This window comes from Lepeophtheirus salmonis, chromosome 4 (assembly GCF_016086655.4).
Source record: "Lepeophtheirus salmonis chromosome 4, UVic_Lsal_1.4, whole genome shotgun sequence".
NCBI classification, from domain to species: Eukaryota; Metazoa; Arthropoda; class Copepoda; order Siphonostomatoida; family Caligidae; genus Lepeophtheirus; species Lepeophtheirus salmonis.
In genome coordinates this window covers 51,505,398-51,528,004 of record NC_052134.2, presented here as the reverse complement: position 1 = coordinate 51,528,004, position 22,607 = coordinate 51,505,398, and the positions used below count along the sequence as shown (strand labels likewise).

The following is a 22,607-nucleotide window of genomic DNA, read 5'->3' as shown; positions in this document are numbered from 1 at the left end:
CTTGTTACACTCAGAGTTGAATTGGGGAACGACATCATAGTAATTGCTTATATTATTTTCTCCTACCTCTCTTGTCACCACTGATTGTAGCAGATCTAATGAAACGTCATGAGCATTATTCTACCTCTCCTCCAAAAATTCTTCTAATTGTTTAGGTTACCATGTTGATTTTGGGTTTCTTTTTTTAACATGCCCAAAATACATACGATTTTTAACAATATTTATTTATAACGGTCCGTTAGAATCTTAGCTACCTCCTAAAAAAAGAAGTATAGAAAACAAAACTAATTGAATCACCATAGGTAGGAAGTAAGACAACTTAAATTGTTGGGGGCTAGGGCTTTGAACTCAAATAATCCAAATTTGACATTAAAAATCCACTTTGGGTTTGATTAAATAATTATACAGGGAATATGGAAAGTAATGAACAGTTTTTTGTGTTTTTTTTTCAAGCATAACTAAATGTAAACTATTATAAATAAAAACGAGTTAATTGATTTAGATTAATACAAATTGCGAAAAATAAGAATTAAAAAAAACCAAACATATTATTAAATAAACTAATTATATCTTATTTAATACAAAAAATAATTTTGAATTGGTACTAATTGCAAAACTACTATTTATATGTGTATATAGTAGATTTAAAATTTATCAAAATGATCCTACAGTGAATAAATTTTAATTATGTAAGTATTTTGAAGTCAAATGAGAGAAGAATGAATTAAGAATTGCCTAAATTGAGACCATCATTATACGTAGCACAAATTAAAGTTTCAGTTCAGTTTCACTTAGTGGAGGGAAAATAAACAGATGAGGCTTCAGTTTGACGAACTGACTTTCGAAGTAATCCACCTCTTTTTTTGTTTGATCCATTTATTTTTGGAGTTTGATTCAAGGTAGTGGATGATTGAAAGTATTTTGGATCCAAGCTTCCACCAGGTAGGCTACGAATAATATAGAAATTAAAATATATGTATAATGAACCCCAGTGGCGTCGCTAGCCCCCTAAAATTTGTATTACGATGTTTATTATTTTTAATGAAATAAATTATGAAGGCTAGCATCGCCCCTGATGAACTCTTTTAACATTGGGACAGTTGTTCTCAACCAGGAGCCCTTGTGTTCCGTGACAGAGGATGAGTGGCACAATTTCACATGGAATGTTACGAGTAAAATTTAGCGTCCCTACGTTAAAGATTTACATAAGTCTGGCTCTTTTGGGGAATTATGGATCTTATATATTTTTTTAGAAAATATATTTCAGATCTTCTTTCAAAGATGAGGGACCATTCATTATATTTTTAGCTTTTTTCCCCCATTTATGAAAATTTGAATTTAGTTTCGAATTATTTACTTTTTTGGAAAAGAAATTAAAATTTCGTATCTTGGTATTTTATTAATTAAACTAGGGATTTCTAAATGTTTTTCTTAAATTGCCGCCTTATAAAATATTAATCACCGTGCCACTCCCAATGTTATTTGACATAAAAAAATGTTATATGACTCTGCAGTGAGGAGAGAGGTTGAAAATCACTGTATTAAACACATACTTTTCTTTATTTTTTTTTTCTTCTAAAAAGGGTGAACCAACGGATACAGCCAATTTTCTTGCAAGAATATCTTTATGAAGATTTCTATTCTTTGTTACATCTACAACAGGAGTAGATGATGCCATGAGTGAAAAACCAGTTCCATCCGGAGCGGGTGCTAGTCTTAACCCTGGATCTCGAGCTTGAGCAGTGGTCAACTGCTTATTTAGCCAATGAATCACAGTTTCATTGGTTTTTATTTGCTTTTCAAGCTCTTCAATCCGTCGATTTTTTTCATTATCGTTCAACTCAAATTCTTGGGACTGGAGTTCCATCGAATTTTGTTTTTCTTTAATGGATTTAAGTTGAGTTCTTATGGATTCCAATTCAGTCTCCTTCTCTGATAGTAAACGTTCTTGCTCTTGAACAACATTGCTACCCAATTGTACCTTTAAATAAAAACAATAAGACAGAAAAATATACTTAACCCTGTAAGTCCCAACAAGGTTAATCAGGGCCGATTTTAGGTGGATAAAAATAGAAGAAGGATATATTTATTTAATAAAATTAGGCCCTTTAAAAAAGAAAGATAATATTTATATTTGATAAAAACGTCGTTTATGAACATTATATTTAACCAGAACAATAATCCCCTTGACTAATTCTGTAGGCGCACCCCCGCTCGTTTGTAATGGGATGAGTGAACAGTGTTCATTTTTTCGTACGTATAGGTATATTTGAATTTGACAACTCTGTATGATTGCAATTAAATTCAATATTTTGTAAGTTCAAGTTTGCTCTACGATTCGTGACAAGCATACATTATTTACAATAGCTTATAATAATCCATATGATTGGTTTAATTAAAATAAGTATGTCAAGAAATTTTTATTTGTCCTTTGGTGTGCCTTGGGCACAAAAAGTTTGGGAACCACCGTCTTAGGGAACATGTATTTACGAGGTTTCGTCTAATATCATCCAGTTATGTCTGATAATTACCCTAAGCTTGAACAAAGTTTTCGCAAGTTGTGCGTGAAATTTTGAGATCTATTTACAAAATGAAAATATAAGAAAATCGTATTTCAGTTGAGAAAATTCGTTTAGAAAAATAAAAGATTTATCTTCCAACGGAATCTCTTTAGTCTTCTTAGAGTGGTCAGTATCATGAAAGGCAAACTCGTCTACGGAAGACGTTAGATACCCAAAGATTAGTGCATGGGGAAAAAGATTATAGTTTATCTTGAGACATAAATTCAACCATCTTTTCTTTAAAATTATTATTTAATCATCAAATTTTGTGATATTATCTGATATGAGGTAAAACATAAAAAGTAATTCAAACTTATATAAATTAGCAAAAATTGTATTGATGTTATGGCTCTTCTGAAATGACGAGTGCGCATCCACTCTCGCTCGTTATTTAAAACAATGAGCGCCGCTCACTAATGCATTGCTGTTAACATATATAAACTTCCTAGAAAGCTTCACCAGAATCGGTTTGTAAATTTATCCACAATCCAGCTTTTAAAAATAAATAATTAAAGTTTTGAGTGACCTTCACCCCTCAAAATTGAATGGGGTTGTACTGTTAACATCAAGAGAGTCCACAGGACAACATCAAGGTATATCTACTGTCAAAAATCTAACTACATGACTGTAATAGTTTCAAAAATATAAGTGATTTTGAAAAAAAACCCCGTCCATATTACCCCAGTTAAAACTACTGATTACAAACAAACTGAGCCTAAAACATAACCACCATTCAACTTCATTGGTGGAGGTAATAAAGCAATGTTTCCTTTAAAAAAGTCATTCGTAAGAGAACGGGTTTTTCCCCCCCATAAAAAAGTGAAAATATTTTTAAACTAATATTGTCACTCCGGTGAGTACAAAAACTCTATTTAAAATCAAATTGAGTTATGTATCTCAATTTTTTCCCAAGTTATGGTCGATTATGGATTTTTAACGTTTTGTGTTACCTCGACTTCTCAAAATTTAATGGCATTTTACTGTGACCATATATAGTCTTCATACCAAGTTTGATCAAGATCGATCAGTAACTTTTGCAGTAATCCTGGTAACTAAAAAACAAATAGAGACAAAAAACAAATTCTCCATTTAACTTCGTTGCGGAGGTAAACAGGAAAAAAATAACAAGGTTCGCACATTTTATTTGCCCCTGGCACTGCTCATGCTAGAGTCGCCCCTGTGGTTCATGTGTGGACAGAGTTTTCTGATCTTTTGTTAGCATTGTCAGTCCTTATTTATTCGGTCCAGTCCAGTCTTAGGACCGGTTCTATGACTTCGTAGGACTGTCAATCATTGGGAAGGGTCTTAACCGTTGGTCCTTTTATTTTTTATAAAAATATCGCTGGGTTAATAAGCCAAATAAGATATACGAAATATATATTAAGATTATTGCACATATCTTGCAAAAAAATGTTGTTTTTTCATTATAATACGAACATATTATATTGTTACTTAGTTATATATCAATAATCTATTCTGTTATATAATGGGACTGGATTGGACTACGGTCCTCAGCCCTAAATAAAGAACGACAGAACACTAGTCCTTCTTCATTTGTAGGAACAAAAATCTGTGATTCTCTGTAAATCGGTCAAACTTGAAGATTTTTGAGTTTTTACATAGGAATTGAGATTTTATTATTTATGTATTTAATGATTGACGACTGGCTGTTATTGCTATTAATGAATGATTTTCTCCATATAGGAATCCCTAAAATTAGATTTGTAATTTTTCAAAAAAAAAAAACACTTGGGTTTTGCACTTTTTCAATGCTGGAATACGTTTACAACACTGGACCAGACCATAAGTAGGAAACTCGCATTTTTTCTGTTTAATGATCCATCCTTTATATATTTTCAATTACATCAATGAAGTTTTTAACCAAAAATTGCAAACTACTCAAATTGAAGTCTATAAAACTCATGTATCAAATATGGCGTTATAAGGTTATGAAATATTATAAATCTTACTTTTTGATGTTGACTTCGAGCTTGCTCCTGAAACTTTTTAATGATTTCATTGGCTTTCATAAGCTCTTGTGTGACTGAGCGAACAGCATTCTCCCCTCTTTGATATTAAAGCTATTTTTTCCTTCAATTCTAAATCGAGTTTATTTTTTTGCTCATTTGCTATAGTGCATAAATCCTGTTGTTGACGAAACTCCACTTCCGTGCGTTCCTTCTCAGTCTCTAAAAGCCCTACTTTTAATTTAAGTTGATTAATCATTCTTTCCCGGTCATGGTATCTGAAAATATATGATGTTGTATTACAGCAAGTAATTATGATAGCATCAGATATCCTTACCCTGCGTCTAAATTATTATTTTCCATTTTCTTATTTTCCAATTCCCTTTGAAAAGCCTCTCCTTTTTCTCTAGCTAACCTCAATTCTTCACTCATTCTTTGAATCGTGGCTTCATAGCGATGTCTCTTTTCAGACAAATCCTTATTCTCATAGTCAAGAGAAGCAATTCGATTCTCCATTGACCTAGTTGATGACAAATGATTATCCATCATTGATCGCCTTTCATTATCATATTTAGAAGATATTTCTTTGGCCAAGCTTTCACTCCGTTCCCGTTCAACTGCCAACTCTTTTGAGAGGGAAGATGAATACGAGGCTTGAAGCTCAACTGCATCCTTCATCAACTTTTCCGACTTTTTTCTATAGTCCTCTGCCTCAGTCGTCTTTCTATTTAACTCTTCCTCCAAATTCACTAATCGGCTCTTCAGAAGAGATATCCGTGAGTCGGAATTGGATTGTAATTTATTAATTCGGGTAGCTAAAAAGTCCTTAATTTGTGCATCCGTTCCTCTATTAACCAAGAGGCATAAATGGGTTAAATGTCGAAAGGGATTGATCTCTTTAAACTCTAAATATATCTCAGATGGGGAGTGGACGAGAACGGAAGTGAAGTGTGGGGTCTCCTTAGAAGATTCTTCGATACATTTATCCACCAATTGGAATATCATGCTAGGAAATGCGTGGAAATCAACCAATAGACCCTGGAGTTAAAAACATGTACGTGATATTATTATTAATGTAAGGAGAGATTAAAATCAATATAATTTGTTAAAATATGATCATCATATACTTGTTGGCTTTTGAGGTATTGAAAGTCCGAATCCGTAAGAGTGAGAGAATAGAAGAAGAAGGGATCATCTTCATCCATGAGTTCCAACTCCATTTTCTATATATACATATAATAATTATATAGTTAATTATAATTAAATAGTACATATTATATTTATTATATGAATCATAGTAAAAAATCAATAGGATTTAACCTTTCCACGAGATACATTGTCGGACTCCCTTATTGTTAGTGAAATCTTTTTCTTTGACTCCGATTTATTTAGATCTTGAACCCAAATCCACAGGTCTCTTGACTTATTCATGAGGATTTTACGTGAATAACTTTCAATAACAATATTATAAATAATCAACTTGCGGCAAAGAATCAACAGTTTTTAAATTTGGGCACAAAAAATGTTGAAAAGAAGGAAAGAAGGAGAAAAAATAGGTGAAGTGACGTCACGCTCAAAGGTAGAATTTATTAATATTACAAGCTTCTATATAGATCCACATAGTTATTAGTCATTAATCATCATTACCTAATTATATTTTTTTATGATGCTACCCTTATGCAAATAGAGTAATTATTTTTCGATGTATAATGTCGTCGTAGCATTCTAATGTTTTAATCCTAAGGAATATATCATGAATAATCATGGAGTAATAAATTATCGACATTACCTGCTATCTAAATTATAAATAATTTTATATTGCATAAATCCCCCCTGAACAAAGCATCCCCATGATGAGAAAGATTTGCTTTCTCCTTATTTCCCTGTCGTCTAATTTTGATATATATATCTACATAAATCATTCTAATACTTAAGAATTATGATATGGTCAATAATTATTAGAGAAAAGATCACCTAAAACATTGCTATTATGAAATAATAGCATTTGTAATCAATCATGGTCACATCTTGATCGAGTGAATATTGTATTATTGTCCGATTCGAAACTAGTTTTTAGCACTTTTTAGCCCGTGCATATTTGTTAATAACAGCTGTAGCTGATCAGCTTATATAATAATATTGTTCCTTAAATATCATCATGTTTAAATCAAAGGCTCGTTTCTTTATAGGTGGTTATCGCTTATTCCATCGAAATCACCCACATTTTCCCGAATTTATCAACTATATAAAAGATATTGAATCTTCTCCGCTTCGACATGAGAACAAACTTTTTAATGTTCTCAGGTCTGATATCTATGCGTTACAAACTGGATTACAAGAAATTGAGGTTAGGTTATTATTATTATATATAATTAATAATTGTTGTCAGATTTAATAACTACGATCTGATAACTATTTTTGTAATGAATGATACATCCATACACACTTTAATAGAAATAATTAATTACAGATTATAAAATTTAATTCAAGGCATTAAAATCTATGGCGCAAGAGGAAAAAGATTTTGAAAAGGAAGTACTTGAGGATTTATCTAAACTTGAGCCACAAGTTGACGAATTAGTTACAAGATTGGCTAACAATATATTGATATCGAATCAAAGGTATGATTTTGATTAAATAGATCATTTTATCTTTATGAGCTAAAATAAGTTTTAAAACTTCTTAGATATGACCAAGACAATGCTGTTTTAGAGGTTCTTCCAGGTGCAGGCGGCTTAGAAGCGAGTGTATTTGCAGCTGAAGTTTTCAATTTATATTGTTCATATTGTAGAGATTATCTTGGCTACAATGTGGAAGTTCAGGAGCATGTAGAAACAACCGGAGCTTCAGATCACTTTGCCATTTCTAAGGCGTCTATTTTAATAAAAGGTGTTAATGTATTTAAAAGACTAAAATATGAATGTGGTGTTCATCGAGTTCAAAGAGTTCCATTGGCAGGGTCAAAAAGCGATAGATTACAGACAAGGGATGCCATGAATATTCTATGAATTTATTTATATAATATTGTATTTTTGAAAAATAAGAAATTTAGTTAGTACAATTTTTTTAGTACAATTTACGTTTTTTATTGATATACTATCAAAGATTTAAATTTTTTAATTTAAATGTTTATAAATTCATAGATTTAAAATGTTTATTTTTGAAGTACGTGTTCATTGTCTGTACTCCCTTTGCTAACGGATTTTTCCCGAATAGACGTTAATCCTAGCGATTTGTCTGTAACTTACTGTAGATCCAGTGGACCTGGAGGACAAGGTGTCAATACGACAAACAGTGCTGTACGAATGATTCATAACCCTACAAAAATATCCGCTCATTGTCAAGAATTAAGAACTGCCCATGAGTAAGTTTGCATCGTGATGATTTTAAAAATTGATAGACATAATATTAATTATTATTATTTTATTTTCAGAAATTATGGACTAGCCCTGGAAAAATTGAAACGTGAACTCTATCGTGTTATGTTTGAGAAAGAGAATTCCAAGGTGTCGTCAACACGAAAGTCTCAGATTGGACAAATGAATCGTAATGAGAAAATAAGAACATATCATTATGGAAGGAATACAGTCCTTGACCATCGGATTCAAGGTGTCGTTAAGCAAGTACCAAATTTGTTTGATTTTATGAAGGGTGAATATGGATTCACCATTTTGGATCAGTTTTATTCATTTCTAAAGGATATGGATGAAGAAGAGCAGTTGTTAAACATTATTAAAAAATAATATTTAATTAAAAGTTAATTATTATTTGTGAAAATATATACTTAATCGAACAAAAAATTAGTCTTTCTACGTTATTAAATTGTGACATGCCATTAAATTAAAATTAAAATGATTGCTATTGTACTTATCGTAAATTGTATCCTTCTATGGTATACTAAGTACACTTACATCGCTGGATTATTATCAAGATTCAACTATGTTGGTAGATATGTACACTTTATCCGTTATCATCCGTGGTCAGGCAGAATTGTATTTTGTACCATTGTACTGTATATGTTATTTTGTCTATCCAAATATCTTTATAATAGAATGAGGTATGATATACATAAAATAACTAAAAATGATCATTTAATAGGTTTAAAAAAATTGCAGTTTAAAGATTAAGGCAAGAAGCAAAAGAGCCGAAGTTCAAGCAAATAAAGAACGGCTCTTGAAAAAGTATAGTGACACAAATCGTTCGACAGATCAATGGAAAACTGTTTTAGGACTTAGTAGAGAGGTTTGAGGAGTACATTTTCTTCATAAATTCACAAATTTGTAAATTTAATTTTAGGAATATTTGGAAGGACTAAAAAATGGAGACCTTAGTATGAGGAATATTTTTAAAGCATTCCAATTTGCTGCTTTAATTAAAGATAAGAATACGAATGGGGTCGTTCAGGTATGTAGATTTTTTTTCCTTCTTAATTAGATAATTGAAAGTATTTTATGTACTTTAATATGACTAAAGTACAACAATTTAGATTGCTTCAACATAAATTAATATCCTTAATACAATAGTTTGTACCAAATGCCAACGAAATTGCAAGTTACATCCAATGCAATAGAATTGGAAGTAAGAAATTAATGGGACACGTTCTCTTTGTGTCAGAGAATTTCCCCCATTAAATACTGCGATTCAACCAATGGTTTAGTATCTTTATTGGATGTGCAACCCTGTAAACATGACTGTGCGGCTATTAAAATATTAAAAAATCATGGAGCCTTGCCTTTGTGCACAACAAATGTAGCACAGCAATTTGGGTTATCCACTAACAATCCCATATATGGACAAACAACTCTATGGGGAAGAGAAGTTGGAGGGGAGACTGGTGGTGCTGCAAGTATGATAGCATCAATTTGCAATGATTTTGCTGTTGGCCTAAGTATGGATATTTGGGGGTCATTAAGAATGGCATCTGCCTTTTGTGGTTGTTTTACATTAAAGCCAACATATGGTAGGCATTTATCAACTTTAGGCACACTTAATTCGGATGACTACGTTGCAAGTCGAGTAGCCAATGTTGCAGGGTTTGTGACTTGCTCAATATATACTTTAATTCACTTGTGGGAAGTGGTCTGGAATAATAAAAATAGAATATCTGATTATACAATCTTAAATGTACCTTGGAAAAATATTTCGCCAAAAAGGTAAAAATCCTTCAATGATAAATAATAGTATATGTGCATCATAATAGGTTTTTTCTTTAGAAATCTGAGAGTAGGTTTTTTTACTTCTGACAATGGATTGCAGACAGATCCAGGTTGTGTTAGAGCTGTTCTTCAAGCATGTACTATATTAAAACAAAATGGACATGAAGTGGTTGAATTCCCACCTCCAGACATGAAGGAAGTCACAGAAGTCTATTTGGGTCACCTGCATGTTCAAAAAATGATATCTCTTCTCAATGTTGATCTTGCCTCAGTGGACTCTTTATACTATTTTTATTATTTTTCGTTGGTTCCTCATTACTTCAGACTCCAATTAATAAGTAATTTTTATAACAAAAATGTAATGGGAATACCACTGGTATATCCTACGGATATGGCAGATCAGTATTTGGAGTATAAAAATAGAGCTACAGATTTAACGAAAGAATATCTCGATATATGGGACGATAAATGTATAGATGTATTGATTACTCCAGCTGCACTAACTCCTGCTCCTCCACCGGAGTTAGCGAAGAAATTTTCTCCATTGGCTTTACCATACATTAGTTGGAATCTAATGAATATGCCTGCCGGAATAATGCCAATTTCCAGAGTTACTAAAAAAGATATTGCTAAATCAAATGAAGTTAAATTGAAGGTAATTATGAACATAATTAGCTATTAATATTTTATTCATTTTTCAATAAATAATAATGATAAACAAGGTTGTACATATATCGGTCTGGTGGTTCAAGCTCTTGAACTCAAAAATCGCTATCCGTCATGATCATTTTGAGAAGCAATTTTAATGTATATAAATATATTATGGTTTATTATAGAATAATAGGTTCAAATCATGGTGACCGACTTGCAGTATATATTGATGGATAAACAATTTGAGTTTTGTATTTGATATTTTTAATTTAGTAATAAGTTTGAAGGATATAATCAAGTCCAAGTTTGGATTTGGCTTGGCCACGCCATTAGAAAATTACAGTTTTTCTTCAAAATTCAGGGTTGCTTAGGTAGGTTAGCATTAAACAAAGTTGCTGAATATGGCGGAACCGAATATATCTATATATTATTTGTATGTAACCATGGCTAGGTAACTAACAAATTGAGTAATCGGGACAAATGAAATAGTGTTTGACAGCAACCCCCCCCTCCCACTATAGCTTGTACAGAGACCGGAACAAGGTACAACCTTGATATCAATTAATTATCTGAAAGAGATTAAAATAATTTATAAAATGGATCATTCAAATTGTTTGTGTAAGATAAGACAATTAAATTATCAAGAATCGTTACATTCCTTTTTCAGACGTACAACTATATCCAAGAGGCACATCCCATTGAGGGACTTCCCCTTTCTATCCAAATTGTTGGTAGACCATATGAAGAAGAAAAAATTTTATACACCATGGAGTTTTTAAACAATTTCACGAGATATAACCCATGTCATGATTTAAAATCTGATACGCCCGAAGTGGTAAAGTGCGAAAATAATGAATAGTACACAGAGTCGTATATTTGTCAAATAAGTAATATATTTTATATTTGATTTAATATGAGAAATAAAGTACAAGAACTTGTTCATAATAATAATACAATAAAAATAAAGATCTAATTCTATTAATTTCTTATTAGATTATTTTGTGGGTTAGCATTGCCTAATAGACTTTAAACTTGATGAAAACAACTAAAATAAGTCAACGTATTTTGAGATCCATATAGTTTTCCGTCAGTTAAATAAAGATGGGCATTACCAAATCATTAGGTCATAGATATAATAAGGGCTGAGTAATAGTAGTAGTAGATGATGAGGGGGAGGAAGAACAATTGTCTAAATGCAATAGAAAAAAAAGTTTTAAAAGTTTTCACGTATAAAATTGGTCATAGTCTTAATATATAAAAGTAGTAGTAGTATTCCTTTGCGCGCGGCTGTCCAAGTATAAAACGTAAAAAATATAGAAAAATGGACTTAATATATATAAATACATATATATGTATATAAAAACCATTTCAGATATTAATATTAAAAGCAAGGGCAGGGAGAAGGAGAAGAGGGGGAAATTAAAAATTTCTAATTTGAGAAGAGAGGTGGTTTTGCGCCTTCTCCGAAGAGAATCAGAGACAAATCAAAGGATATTATTCCTCAGTCTTTGATAAATCCAATTCCGAACTAGGTATCGCTACTTCCTTGTCTTCTGAAGTAGGAATGGGTTCAGGTGGAGAGATGATGTCTTCTTCAATACAGGAGGGAGGTGGAATTAAAGGAATTTCTGGAGGTGGAGGAGGCATTTCTTCCTCATCTTCCTCCTGCTCTTGTTCTTGTTTAGTTTCAAGCTCTACGGATGGGGATGATTCTTTGGAAGAGTCTTCAACTACTACTACTGGAGGAGGGGGAATAGTAGGAGCAACAACAACACTCTCCACCTTTTCCTCTTCAGAGACCGTAGTATTCACTTCCTCCTTGGGAGGAGGCTGCTCCTCTTTTTCTTTCACAGGCTCGGATTCTTTTTCTTCCTTAGATTCCTCGGGTTTCCTGATCTCAGCAGCAACAGGGATCAGAGTTTCTACCTTTTCCTCTTTCACTTCTTCTTTCGACACAGGAGATTCTTCGGGTTCCTTGTGCACTTCTTCCACTTTAGGTTGTACAACGGGGGCTACTTCTTCCTTCTTGGGGGATTCAACCACGGCTTCTTTCACTTCTTCTTTGACAATAGTTGTTGCTTCTTTAATGGATTCAACTACTTTTTCTTCTTGTTTAGGCTCTTGAGGCTTTTTGACGGCCTCAGCGACAAGCTTTGGTGCTTCTTCTGGGACTTTGGGAGATGATGCAGCATCAGTGATGAGTTGTTCCGTCTTTTGTGCCTCTTGTGGCTTACTGGGAGTGGAGTTGATGCTAGAGTTGTCCTCTTCTTTCTTTTCCGGCGAATCTTTGGTGCGGTTTTCTTTGTTTGAAGACTCCATGCTCTTTTTCTTCCTTAGGAAGCTCACATTGTTGCGGAAGGAGAACTTGGGCATCAATTTGTCCTTCTTCTTCTCCTTTTTCTCTTCCGATTTACTTTCATTTAAAGTTTCATTCCCTAGAAGAATAAGGAATAGAATAAGACATTTCTCCACCTAGCGGGAGACTTCAACACGTTACCTTCTTCAACAGGGAGCTCCACTTTGGACTCATCCAGTGCTTCATACTTATTCGTCTCGATCTCCGTGGAAGAAGTGATAACTTCGTCAATCACCGTAGTACCTCCATTCAAAGTGCCATTGGGGGCATCCTTAGAAGTCGTGGATATTTCAACGGAGGCTTTACTGCTTTTTATACCCATTGCGGACCAAATCAAACTAAATACAAATGAGAGAGATCCTTTATCAACAATCAAACAAGCGCAAGATACAACTTTTTTTCATACACACATAAAAAATCTGCGAGCAGAGAAAAGAAAGAAAGAGAAAAAAATAATTTAAACATGAGAAGAAAAGAAAGAAAGAGAAATAAAAAAAGGGATAATTCCTTTACTACTATCAACTACGTTAGGCCGAACCCCGCCCATTCCTCCTCAAACCCAACTCCTTTAATACAAATTGACGAATAAATCCCTTACGCTTTAACAATAAGAATGAATCCAATCTATGATTGTGTAGAGAACGTCAATAAACGGTGTGAACCAGAATCGCTGCTATGATGAGTCAGGGTAAATGATCACACGACACGACAGCACAACACCCAGTCAATCTCTCCTCTTCTTCTTTTTCCTAGTAGTAAGATACTAAATGCACTAGGAATAAAAAGCGTTGCTTCCCCTTGCCCCGCCCCTCTTTTTCTTTCTTATTCACGAAATACAGCGGAAATGAACCGTCTCGTATCATTTTTCTCTTATTAAATTTCGAACTCTTGTATTCATTTACCGTTTCACCGGCTTTTCTAGATAATAGATAGATTCTTGCCCCTACATAGTACGCCTGCCCCCTTGGATTCATTATTAACTGCTTCAGTAGCAGCAACAAGATAGTTGTCCTTAAAATATATTTTTATATAGCCTGACTCTGTAGCAGATTCTGAGATTCTACAGTATGCATACAATAATATGTCTTCGTAGCCTTATTGTTTGTTGTCCTTAAAGTAACTATGATTCATTGTATGTGATCCTGTTAGGACAAAAATCAACTACCTTAATACTAAGTTAATGTCATGATGACTCCTTGGCCCTAATTTACCTTAGGTAGAGCAACAAACGCCCAAATATATAGATTAGAAACTATTTGATGACCGATAACAAAATATATATTTAATAATCATTAATCTCTAGTATTAAGAGGGTTTATGTAGATGTAGTAGTAGTTGTATTAATTGGTTCCAATTATAGCTACGAATTACAATAATTCGAGTGTCCCGTGTGTCATAGGAGTAAATATCCCTCTTTCTATACTAATTAATTGGTTCAAATATTATTAGGGTGACCCTATTTTGACTTACAAAAACGAGGCCACTTGATCCGATCATCCGTGTCGGATTTAAAAGGAGGAAAGATTAAATATAAATACATTTGGATTAATCCTTTTTGTATTAGGAAGTATTTAGGATCTTGATAAAACTCATAAAACCGGACATTCCATGAATTTATGAAAAAGACCCTGTCTAGAAATGTAACACAAGTGTTGTGTGTATATCCTTATTTAGGACTGAAGACTGCAGTCCCGTCTAGTTCAGTCCTAAAACTTATAAAGTTCGGCCCTTGATGACGTCACTCAATTTTATTAATTCTATTTTTAATCAGTTCCAGTATTGACAGTCCGAAGGACCCATGGTCTTAAAGATCGCTCCCAAGGACTGATAGGATCGGTGCTAAGACCGAACTGTATTGAATAAATGATACAACACAAACAACATCTACTCTTTTATTTAGAGATTATACAAATCAGAAAAATTGCATTTGACCGTAATTCGTCAAATGTTCCAGCTGTCCCCGTAGGAAGGGACGGTGTTTAAAGAAACATGTCCGGGAAGCCGTAGATATTTGGGGACAACCTATTAATATTGTGATGATACTAAATCTGCCAATATTATTAGTGGATTCTTCTCGAGAATAACATAAATAGCTAACATTTTGCAAAATATATACGGGAAACAAAACTATTATAATCTTTTAATAGCTTAATGGATTCTAATTAGTCTATATATTAGTAATTAGAATAATATGATAATCAAATTTGTCAATATATAATTTAAGAAGAAAATATTTTCATACCTTATTTTCCAAAGGATAAATCGGAATGAATTAATATTATAATAATAATATTATATATATATAAATGTATATTTCCTAGAAATTTATGAAAATATGTAGGGATGTATTCTTTCGACTAAAAATTTGACATAAGCTGTAGGCGCGTAAGCGTTGCTTATTTTTATTTTTTTAAATAAATGTATATGTAAGAATATGTAATATTTTGTAGTAGTGTTGGATTTGAAGCGTACTCGAACTCGATGAAAACTCGACTTTACTTAAGTCGACAATTTTCGGAAAAAATAATGTCTCCGGAAATATAAATTATTTAAAAAACTACAATCATCAAATATTCGAGTATAAATTAATAACATCATGCATAAAATACTATTTCATTCCAGCAACTTTGGCTCCGAGCGAGAGGGTCTTTTCATTTGCAGGCTGGAGAATCGTTTTTAAAAGTGGAGGGCACAATAGTTGTAATTAAAAAAAAAGATTTTAACTTTTACAATTATGATAATAATTGTAAATTCTCAAAAAGTGTAGTGGCTAAGGCTGGGGAAGAAATCTAAATTGATCGAGTATTATTTCAAAAGGGCTATATCGGCGTTAATAGAAGTCTTATAAATCAAATAAAATTTATAAACTATAGCTAAAGTTTTAGGGTACCTTAACTCATCCCACAAATTTAAATACAAAGTCTATAATTGACTAAAATATCTCTAACGCACCATAATATAATAATTTAATGTACGCCTAAGATGTTAATAACTGTATGATATAATGATAATCTAAATTAATTTCATTAATCATCCTTTGTTTTGATTAAACTTTATATCATACAAATTCAACCTTTTAAAATAATTTCCTATTATGCAAATATTATATTATTCAAAAATTACCTTAATCAATTTGGTTAATAATTAAATGACCACCTTATTACTGATGTAGTCATAGGACCGCTCTTAGATATTGCAGGTCCCTAAGCGAAACGGATTGGCTAAGGACTAAATCCCAATCTGAAAATATGATTTAAATTAAAATAAATTGCTGGCCTTTTTTTGAATGACCTTTTTTTTAGAATTAAAAAATATTTTTTAGTGGCCATTTTAATAGAAATTTATGCAATCTTGATTTCTAGGAAGACAATTTATATTTTATGTTTAGAAATACACTGTTTATAAGGAAAAGGTTAAGCCTTCTTGTCGCCTTTTTAAAAAAAATTATGTCCATATTTCATTTTATGGCATTTTCCCTTTTAAAATGACATTTTTTCTCATTGGAGTCTCGATCATTTGACCTTTTTTGGAATATTTTTTCTGTTTTCTATCAACCGTAAGGCCTATTGGAAGTGCAGGCCAAATACGGTCGTAGTGGCCTAAATCGGCTCTGGACAGTCAAACAGACAACTACACTTTTGAATTCAATGAAAACATATTTTCCTTTACTGGATCATGCCTTGGCTCGAACTCAAAAGTTATTACTCGAATCCAACACTACATTGTAGCATGCACAAACATAATATTCATATTTTTTTTTGTTAGTCATCATTTTATAGATCCCACAAACATATTCTATCTCAATTAAAAGTAGTATCAACAATTGAATGAAATGTAGGGGGGGATCGCTAACGCCATTTATCATGATTTTTACATCATTATATTATTTAAATATTATAGCTTTTATTGCAGATAATATTAAATGTTCACAATAATGAATAAATAAATAACAATCCTTGAAATTAATATTTGTGTTGCGTCAACATAAAAGCAAGAATAGGAAAACATCCCAATTTATTTTTTTACTTCATTTAAATATAAATATGTATATAAATCATTATACATACAGGCCAATATTTTATAGACATATTTGAGTCAATTACAGCCTTTGTATTCAAATTAATGGGATACATTAAGATACTCAAGAATATTAGCTTTAGTTTAGAACCTTTATTTGATTATAAAGACTTAATTTGACCTGAATAGGCCCCTTTCAAATTTAATTTGTCAATTTCTGATTCTTTTATTGTGACTATTAGATACTTTATGTTCCATTTGCGGCAGGTTCAAAGGGGTAATAAGAACGATTTGTTGATAGAAATGGACGAATATTTGTCTAAGGTTACCAATGTAATCCACACTCAATTTTTATAAAAAAATATTCTAGCTTGTTTTTGTGTTGACGGGCTTATATTCTATTATATTAATATATACTTGCGCGAGCATGCTATTTTAAAGATAGCCAATGAAAAGTTAAAAAGATTTAATTTATATTTAGTTTGTTTATGTTAAAATTTTACACTTAAACGATGAATATATAATAGCTAAATTTCTATTGAAAGCCTCCTTGTACAACGTTTTTTTCCTTTTTCTGTCCATTTGATGTAAATATAATCAAATCTGCACCCCTTTTGACACTTTTGAAAATGCAACCAATAACTGACCATGTGAAAATACAGATTTTGGTAAATATAAATCCATCTTTTCAAATGTTTGACCTTGTGATTTATTTATTGTCATTGGCAATGCCAACATGGCATGTTCCTTCTTCAACCATAACAAAGATACATACTAAAAACTAACTCGCTAATCCTCTTGTTCCTTCATTTACCTAATTCCCTTTTTTAATTCGTATTTAATATACGTTCTCCATTTTTCCCTTAGTACAATAATTACCTTTTGTATTTTTCATTTTTTTAAAGGATTTTTGAATCGACAACCCATACCTTAAAAGAACTTTGAGACACGAGAAATTGATCTTGTTATATGAAAAAAAAATCAAACTTATTAGCCAAAAAACAACTTGCTATCCATGGCCCAGAAATCTAGTCTAATCAGAATGAAGCATAGCCTTACCTACGTAACTCAGAATTCTAAACAACTTTTATTTATGTCGAAAGTATTTATCTGTCTCCGTTTTTGAAGTTTTTATCATTGATTTCAAAGCGGGACAAACGGACATTAGACACACACACAAATTATTTTAATACTATGTAGGATATATATAATATTCAATTTTCTTAGTAATAATAAGATATAAATAATATAATGTAGACGAAAAAGAGATGAATAAACCTTTACAATTCTCATGAAATGAGTCATTATTAGTTACTCATTACCGGCCATAGGTGGGGAATGGAGTCGAGTACATATTTTGAAAACTTGCGACTCGACTTGATTACAATAACAATCAAAGACTCTCTATGACTTGGAATCGAGTGTTATGACTTGTAACTCCACTTGGACTTGGATTTAAAGTACTCTTTAAAGTATCTTTATATTCCTAAGGACTTTATTGAACTGAACTCTACGAAAAATACTTAATGACTTGTAATCAAAGAATTCAGACTTAACTTGCAGTACTAAAAGAGCTCTTTCTCACCTCGGGTCATTACTCATAGTCAATAGTCACTCGTCATTACTGTTTTGGTTGTCATTAATCATATTTGTTGAAAAGTAGGGGAGACCCAGAACAGTTGCAAAACTTGATGTTTTTTGCTCAATTACTTGGGGTTGGTTTTGAGACTCAGGTCCACCAAAATTTAACTCAATTTACACACATGTTATGTCTGCTATTGTTCAAATCTATTTAAAAATTAAACAAAGCAGTAGTTTTAGAGCTAATTGCATTTGAATGCGATTCGACAAACGTTGCAGCTATGTCTCTATGGTCAAGAACAGTTGAAATAGTTAAAATGGATCAAGTTTTAAGAGAATTAGACTAAATAATATTTTTGAGGAATAAAATCCCTAACTTTCAATGTATTTTGGTAGGGTTGACCGGATTCATTTGTAATACTTCGTTTTTTGGCTCAATTTCTCCAAACATTTAAAAAATCAATCTTGAGTTATAAATATAGAAAATTAGAGTAAATGATATTTTTTGAGGGATAATGTTGAATCCTTAATTTTCATTCTATTATAGCAGATTAAGGTATAATAAGATTTATATTATAAATCACTGATCAGTATAGTAAAGGGTTCAGGTAACTTTTTTTAACGTTACCCAAAAGAAATTGTAGTAAAATTAATTTACCCCTAGCCCAAGATTAATAGAAACACAAGGTTATACCGTAACGCTTTTCCTACAAATGCTTGACTTCGACGACGCTTTTTAATACTGACGTCAAAGAGTATAACTGTTACCAAGAGTATCAATATATTGCCTTCCTTGACTGTTACTGTTAGAGTACCGGTGTTATACTCTATGACGGCATATCTGTCTGTCTTGCCAAGCAGTCGGTAAGGTACATTAAATTGAAAAATCTAGCAAGCACGATTACATGATGGCATAACCTTGAACTTCTATTAACCTTGCCTCAAACTAGTATACGGCAAATTTGTTTATTTCATTTAACACTAGGAAGTAAAAGTCCTTCTTTATGGCATGAAAACTCCCATTACCCCAAAATTTTTCTAAACTACCCCATTTGGTAATATTAATATATCCGATTCATTATATTAACTCTTATAACCATTTTCAGAGTCCTGTTTTGGCTAAAACAACATGCTTGAGGTGAAGTATAATTTTATAAAATAATTTATACACAATGGACGGAAAATTGCAACCTTAACTCATGAATGCCGAATGGTAAGATTTTTGACACACATAAAAACTACTTTTTTGTCATCTAAATGAGGAATACTTGAGTATTATTATTTTTTTTTAGAAGTTTATCAATATTTTTTGAGGATTTATACTCCTTAATCATCGTTCAATGCTTTTGGTATCCTCAAAAACACGTTTTGTTGAAGGTGATAAACGATGGCAAGAGCCAATAAATCAAAAAATATATTTCGCGATAAAGTTTTCCTTATGTTAGTTAATCATATTTTGTTATGATTAGATAAAAGATATATTTTAAGTTGTGATCTATGAATCATGCAAAAACATGATTTTATTACGGGATCGCAAGAAATCCTGCCCGGTCAATATTTCCAATACTGTATTAAAAAGTAAAAAGAAATAAAATAATAATAATATACTATTTATATCAAAATAAAGAATGTTAAATTGTGCAAGAGACAAAATCACTGTTAGGGAATTATAGACATTAATTAGTTAATGAGTAAGTTTGGAACTTTGATAAAATTATACCAACTGATAGAAAAATAATTTAATATTCAAATTGTATAATTTAAAGCTAATACAATGACAAATTGCCTTAATTAACACAAAAATAATGTTCTTCAAAAAAATTAGTTTTACTCCACAAAATCAATTTTTATCCATTATCTCAAAGAAAAGTGTACAAATATTATTGATTTTTTGCGATAATAATTTGCATTATTTATATTATTGTGACTGTAGCTTTTTTGATATATGAGAAATTAGGCCTGTTGCAAGTTTCCGTATTGCAACCGTCTCAATCTTCCCTAGTTATATACAATATTATACATCCTACATGTTTCTAGAAGTAATTCTCTTTTAGTTCAAGGAGAGAAAAACAAAATTAGATGAGTTTACACATAATTACAACTAAACTGAAAATATATGTAATTTAAAACTTTAAATTATACAAATGAAGAAATATACAATATATTATGCACTTAAAGGGGGCTTTGCCCCCTTCTTCTGGATCTTATCAGATTGTATTTCTTGAATGATTGCTAAAGAAATTGAAGCTACATATTCCTTCTCGTGTATTAATTATTATTTATTTATTCTTCTTCAAAGAAAACTTAACGTCTAGTACTATGATAAAATGTTGTAGAATCATAGAAGTTTCTGGGCGTTGTTTCCAATTGATAAGGAGCGACATGGAGAAGATATCGTTATTATATTACAATGAATGTGGTACATTATAGACATAATACTACTGCTAACTCATAGATCGGACTGCAAAGAATAAAAATATTTCCATTCTTCAAAGAGCAAAAATATGATCCACTAACAAGATATCAATTATATCTTAATAGTTGTACCCAGTCCTTTCATTTCACAAGCCTCAGTTCAAGTTTAACGGGATCCGGTCGCGATTCAGCAATCTGCCCGAACTCAGCACTATACCCCTTAATTTGCCCCAATTAGTCAATGAAACGTTGACGTCATTCAATAATTATCTTTTAATGGTTTGTTACTTAGCCATTATTATTAGGTATATAATTATATACACCCATATCAGAATGCTCATACAAATATTAGACTGATCTATTTAGTCTATTGCGTCAGCCCCTATAATTTTTTCACTTGAAGTATTTATTGTTTCTACTATTGATGAATCAAAGTAACTCCAATCAAACCCTCCTCCGACAATAACTAAACCATGATTATGGCATTTTGTGTTTAGTGATACATATCCTAATTCATAGGATATCCATATAATAATATTTCCCCTCTGAGCCATTATTACACATAGAAAACTATTCTCCTCCTCTTAATTACATAATAATTTAAATTAATATCTACCCTTTCCAAATAAGTTTGAATTATGATGAACTGTACGTTTGTAATGATCATGTGGCCAAACCACCCCCAATTTTGACTTGATTACATTTCTTCAGAACTACTACTAAATTATAAATACCAAAAGCTGTTTATTCATCAAGATATTAGCGTGCAGGTGCTCAGCATACTTTTAAATCAATTGAACCTATTATCATATTATACATCCTAATTTATTAATGAACATTTTTATAAGTTCCATCTCGCAATCTATTGAACCAAGAATATTGATAAGCAATATTACCCATTTTGGTTCCAATTAGTAGATTTTGGTTATAGCGGTTCAAGAATTGGAAATGCCAGATCAATATAGCTACAAACTTGCATATAATTATAACACTATTCAACAAAATGTCAACTTTTTTTTGCTCTTGGATTGAGGCAGTGAAGCGGATTAAATTTACCTCGAGAAACATGTAAATGATCTTTATTACCCGAAATTTCTGCTATAGTGCTTTTTGAAAAATCTACATAATTTTGTGGTATTTTTCACCGTAAAGGATCTCTAAATAAAAGAAAAAGGCTAAACATAGTATACATGTAGATGTTCAGGGGCGTCCGCAGGGCCTTGGGGGATTTGAGCCCCTCATCCCAAATCAAGAAATCTTTGTCATGATCACCCAAAAACTTGCCTATTTGAGGGGGAAAAAATAACGGCAAAAAAGGTCATTTGTTAGATTTCAGGCCCGGTGCAAAAATTTTAACTTTAAAATTTTTACACAAAAAATAAGCTCTCCACATAATATGATCCAGCGGAAAACCATAATGTTTTTAGATTCAAAAATTATTTTAATTACATAAGTATTTTTTTTTTTTTAAATCGAAGAAGTACAACAAAATGACGAAAAAAGGAACTTTTAATAATTAAGTCTAATAAATTCCTCATTTTTGATCACAATGATGAAACCTCAGTTTGTCGTAAAGTGAAGAGATACAACTTCATATTTAAAAAAACAAACCTTAGAAAAGTATACATTTTAAGCTATTTAATATATGTTGCTTGAAGAAATATTTTTGTTTATTGTAAGCAATCAGGAATACATCACCGTTTCAATCCAAGGGCAAAAACATGTTGACTAGTGTAGTTTATGGCATTGACTATTTAATGAAAAACATATACTAAAAATGACAAATAATTGATTATTATTAATCACCCACCTCAACGCCATAGCTTCAAGGCACTAATAAGACTTGCCTTAAAATATTACTAACGTGAATGAAGACAATTGTTGTTTGTGTCCAATCTTATTC

The 22,607-nt window shown here is 31.7% G+C and overlaps 4 protein-coding genes across 11 annotated transcripts; 2 read left to right on the top strand and 2 right to left on the bottom strand.

Annotated features, from left to right (window-relative positions):
* Window positions 1-416: 416 nt before the first annotated feature.
* On the bottom strand, window positions 417-6,180 carry Sas-6 (Spindle assembly abnormal 6). Its single transcript, XM_040710412.2, is given in 7 exon segments — window positions 417-947; window positions 1,554-1,981; window positions 4,532-4,624; window positions 4,626-4,806; window positions 4,866-5,566; window positions 5,656-5,751; window positions 5,849-6,180. Coding segments are annotated over 7 exon segments (1,770 nt in total). The 5' UTR covers window positions 5,960-6,180; the 3' UTR covers window positions 417-787.
* Window positions 6,181-6,644: 464 nt separating this feature from the next.
* mRF1 (mitochondrial translation release factor 1) lies at window positions 6,645-11,317 on the top strand. Of its 3 annotated transcripts, none has more exons than XM_040710414.2 (10): window positions 6,645-6,875; window positions 7,019-7,149; window positions 7,215-7,417; window positions 7,745-7,892; window positions 7,962-8,585; window positions 8,644-8,770; window positions 8,825-8,932; window positions 9,052-9,681; window positions 9,742-10,339; window positions 11,003-11,317. In XM_040710414.2, the coding sequence occupies exons 1-5, from the start codon at window positions 6,687-6,689 to the stop codon at window positions 8,269-8,271; spliced, it is 981 nt and encodes a 326-aa protein (XP_040566348.1). In that variant the 5' UTR covers window positions 6,645-6,686; the 3' UTR covers window positions 8,272-8,585; window positions 8,644-8,770; window positions 8,825-8,932; window positions 9,052-9,681; window positions 9,742-10,339; window positions 11,003-11,317. The 3 variants fall into 3 exon arrangements, with proteins under 3 accessions (XP_040566348.1, XP_071744132.1, XP_040566347.1); XM_071888031.1 differs by having other exon boundaries at window positions 7,215-7,487; window positions 7,695-7,892; XM_040710413.2 differs by having other exon boundaries at window positions 7,215-7,514; window positions 7,695-7,892.
* Window positions 8,581-11,194, top strand: LOC121116634 (monoglyceride lipase faah-4-like). Its single transcript, XM_040710898.1, has 7 exons — window positions 8,581-8,585; window positions 8,644-8,770; window positions 8,825-8,932; window positions 9,052-9,106; window positions 9,186-9,561; window positions 9,742-10,339; window positions 11,003-11,194. Exons 1-7 carry the CDS (start codon window positions 8,581-8,583, stop codon window positions 11,192-11,194), a joined length of 1,461 nt encoding a protein of 486 aa, XP_040566832.1.
* On the bottom strand, window positions 11,209-22,540 carry LOC121116179 (uncharacterized). 6 transcript variants are annotated; one of them, XM_071888027.1, is made up of 4 exons: window positions 14,934-14,960; window positions 13,290-13,440; window positions 12,833-13,029; window positions 11,209-12,770 (listed from the first exon to the last, which is right to left on the bottom strand). In XM_071888027.1, exons 3-4 carry the CDS (start codon window positions 13,011-13,013, stop codon window positions 11,830-11,832), a joined length of 1,122 nt encoding a protein of 373 aa, XP_071744128.1. In that variant the 5' UTR covers window positions 13,014-13,029; window positions 13,290-13,440; window positions 14,934-14,960; the 3' UTR covers window positions 11,209-11,829. The 6 variants fall into 6 exon arrangements, with proteins under 6 accessions (XP_071744128.1, XP_071744129.1, XP_071744127.1 ...); XM_071888028.1 differs by lacking the exon at window positions 14,934-14,960 and adding an exon at window positions 13,086-13,110 and having other exon boundaries at window positions 13,290-14,257; XM_071888026.1 differs by lacking the exons at window positions 13,290-13,440; window positions 14,934-14,960 and adding an exon at window positions 22,515-22,540.
* Between the last annotated feature and the right edge of the window lie 67 nt (window positions 22,541-22,607).

Bases quoted from the DNA above. Each gene is read 5' to 3' on its own strand.
- mRF1 (XM_040710413.2), top strand. From the start codon at position 6,687: ATGTTTAAATCAAAGGCTCGTTTCTTTATAGGTGGTTATCGCTTATTC. The intron at 6,876-7,018 runs GTTAGGTTATTA...ATTTAATTCAAG, and splicing joins CTGGATTACAAGAAATTGAG to GCATTAAAATCTATGGCGCA. The intron at 7,150-7,214 runs GTATGATTTTGA...AAAACTTCTTAG, and splicing joins ATATTGATATCGAATCAAAG to ATATGACCAAGACAATGCTG.
- LOC121116634 (XM_040710898.1), top strand. The intron at 9,107-9,185 runs GTAAGAAATTAA...CCAATGGTTTAG, and splicing joins CCAATGCAATAGAATTGGAA to TATCTTTATTGGATGTGCAA. The intron at 10,340-11,002 runs GTAATTATGAAC...TTCCTTTTTCAG, and splicing joins CAAATGAAGTTAAATTGAAG to ACGTACAACTATATCCAAGA.
- LOC121116179 (XM_071888026.1), bottom strand. The intron at 12,771-12,832 runs GTAACGTGTTGA...TTATTCTTCTAG, and splicing joins GGAGCTCCCTGTTGAAGAAG to GGAATGAAACTTTAAATGAA.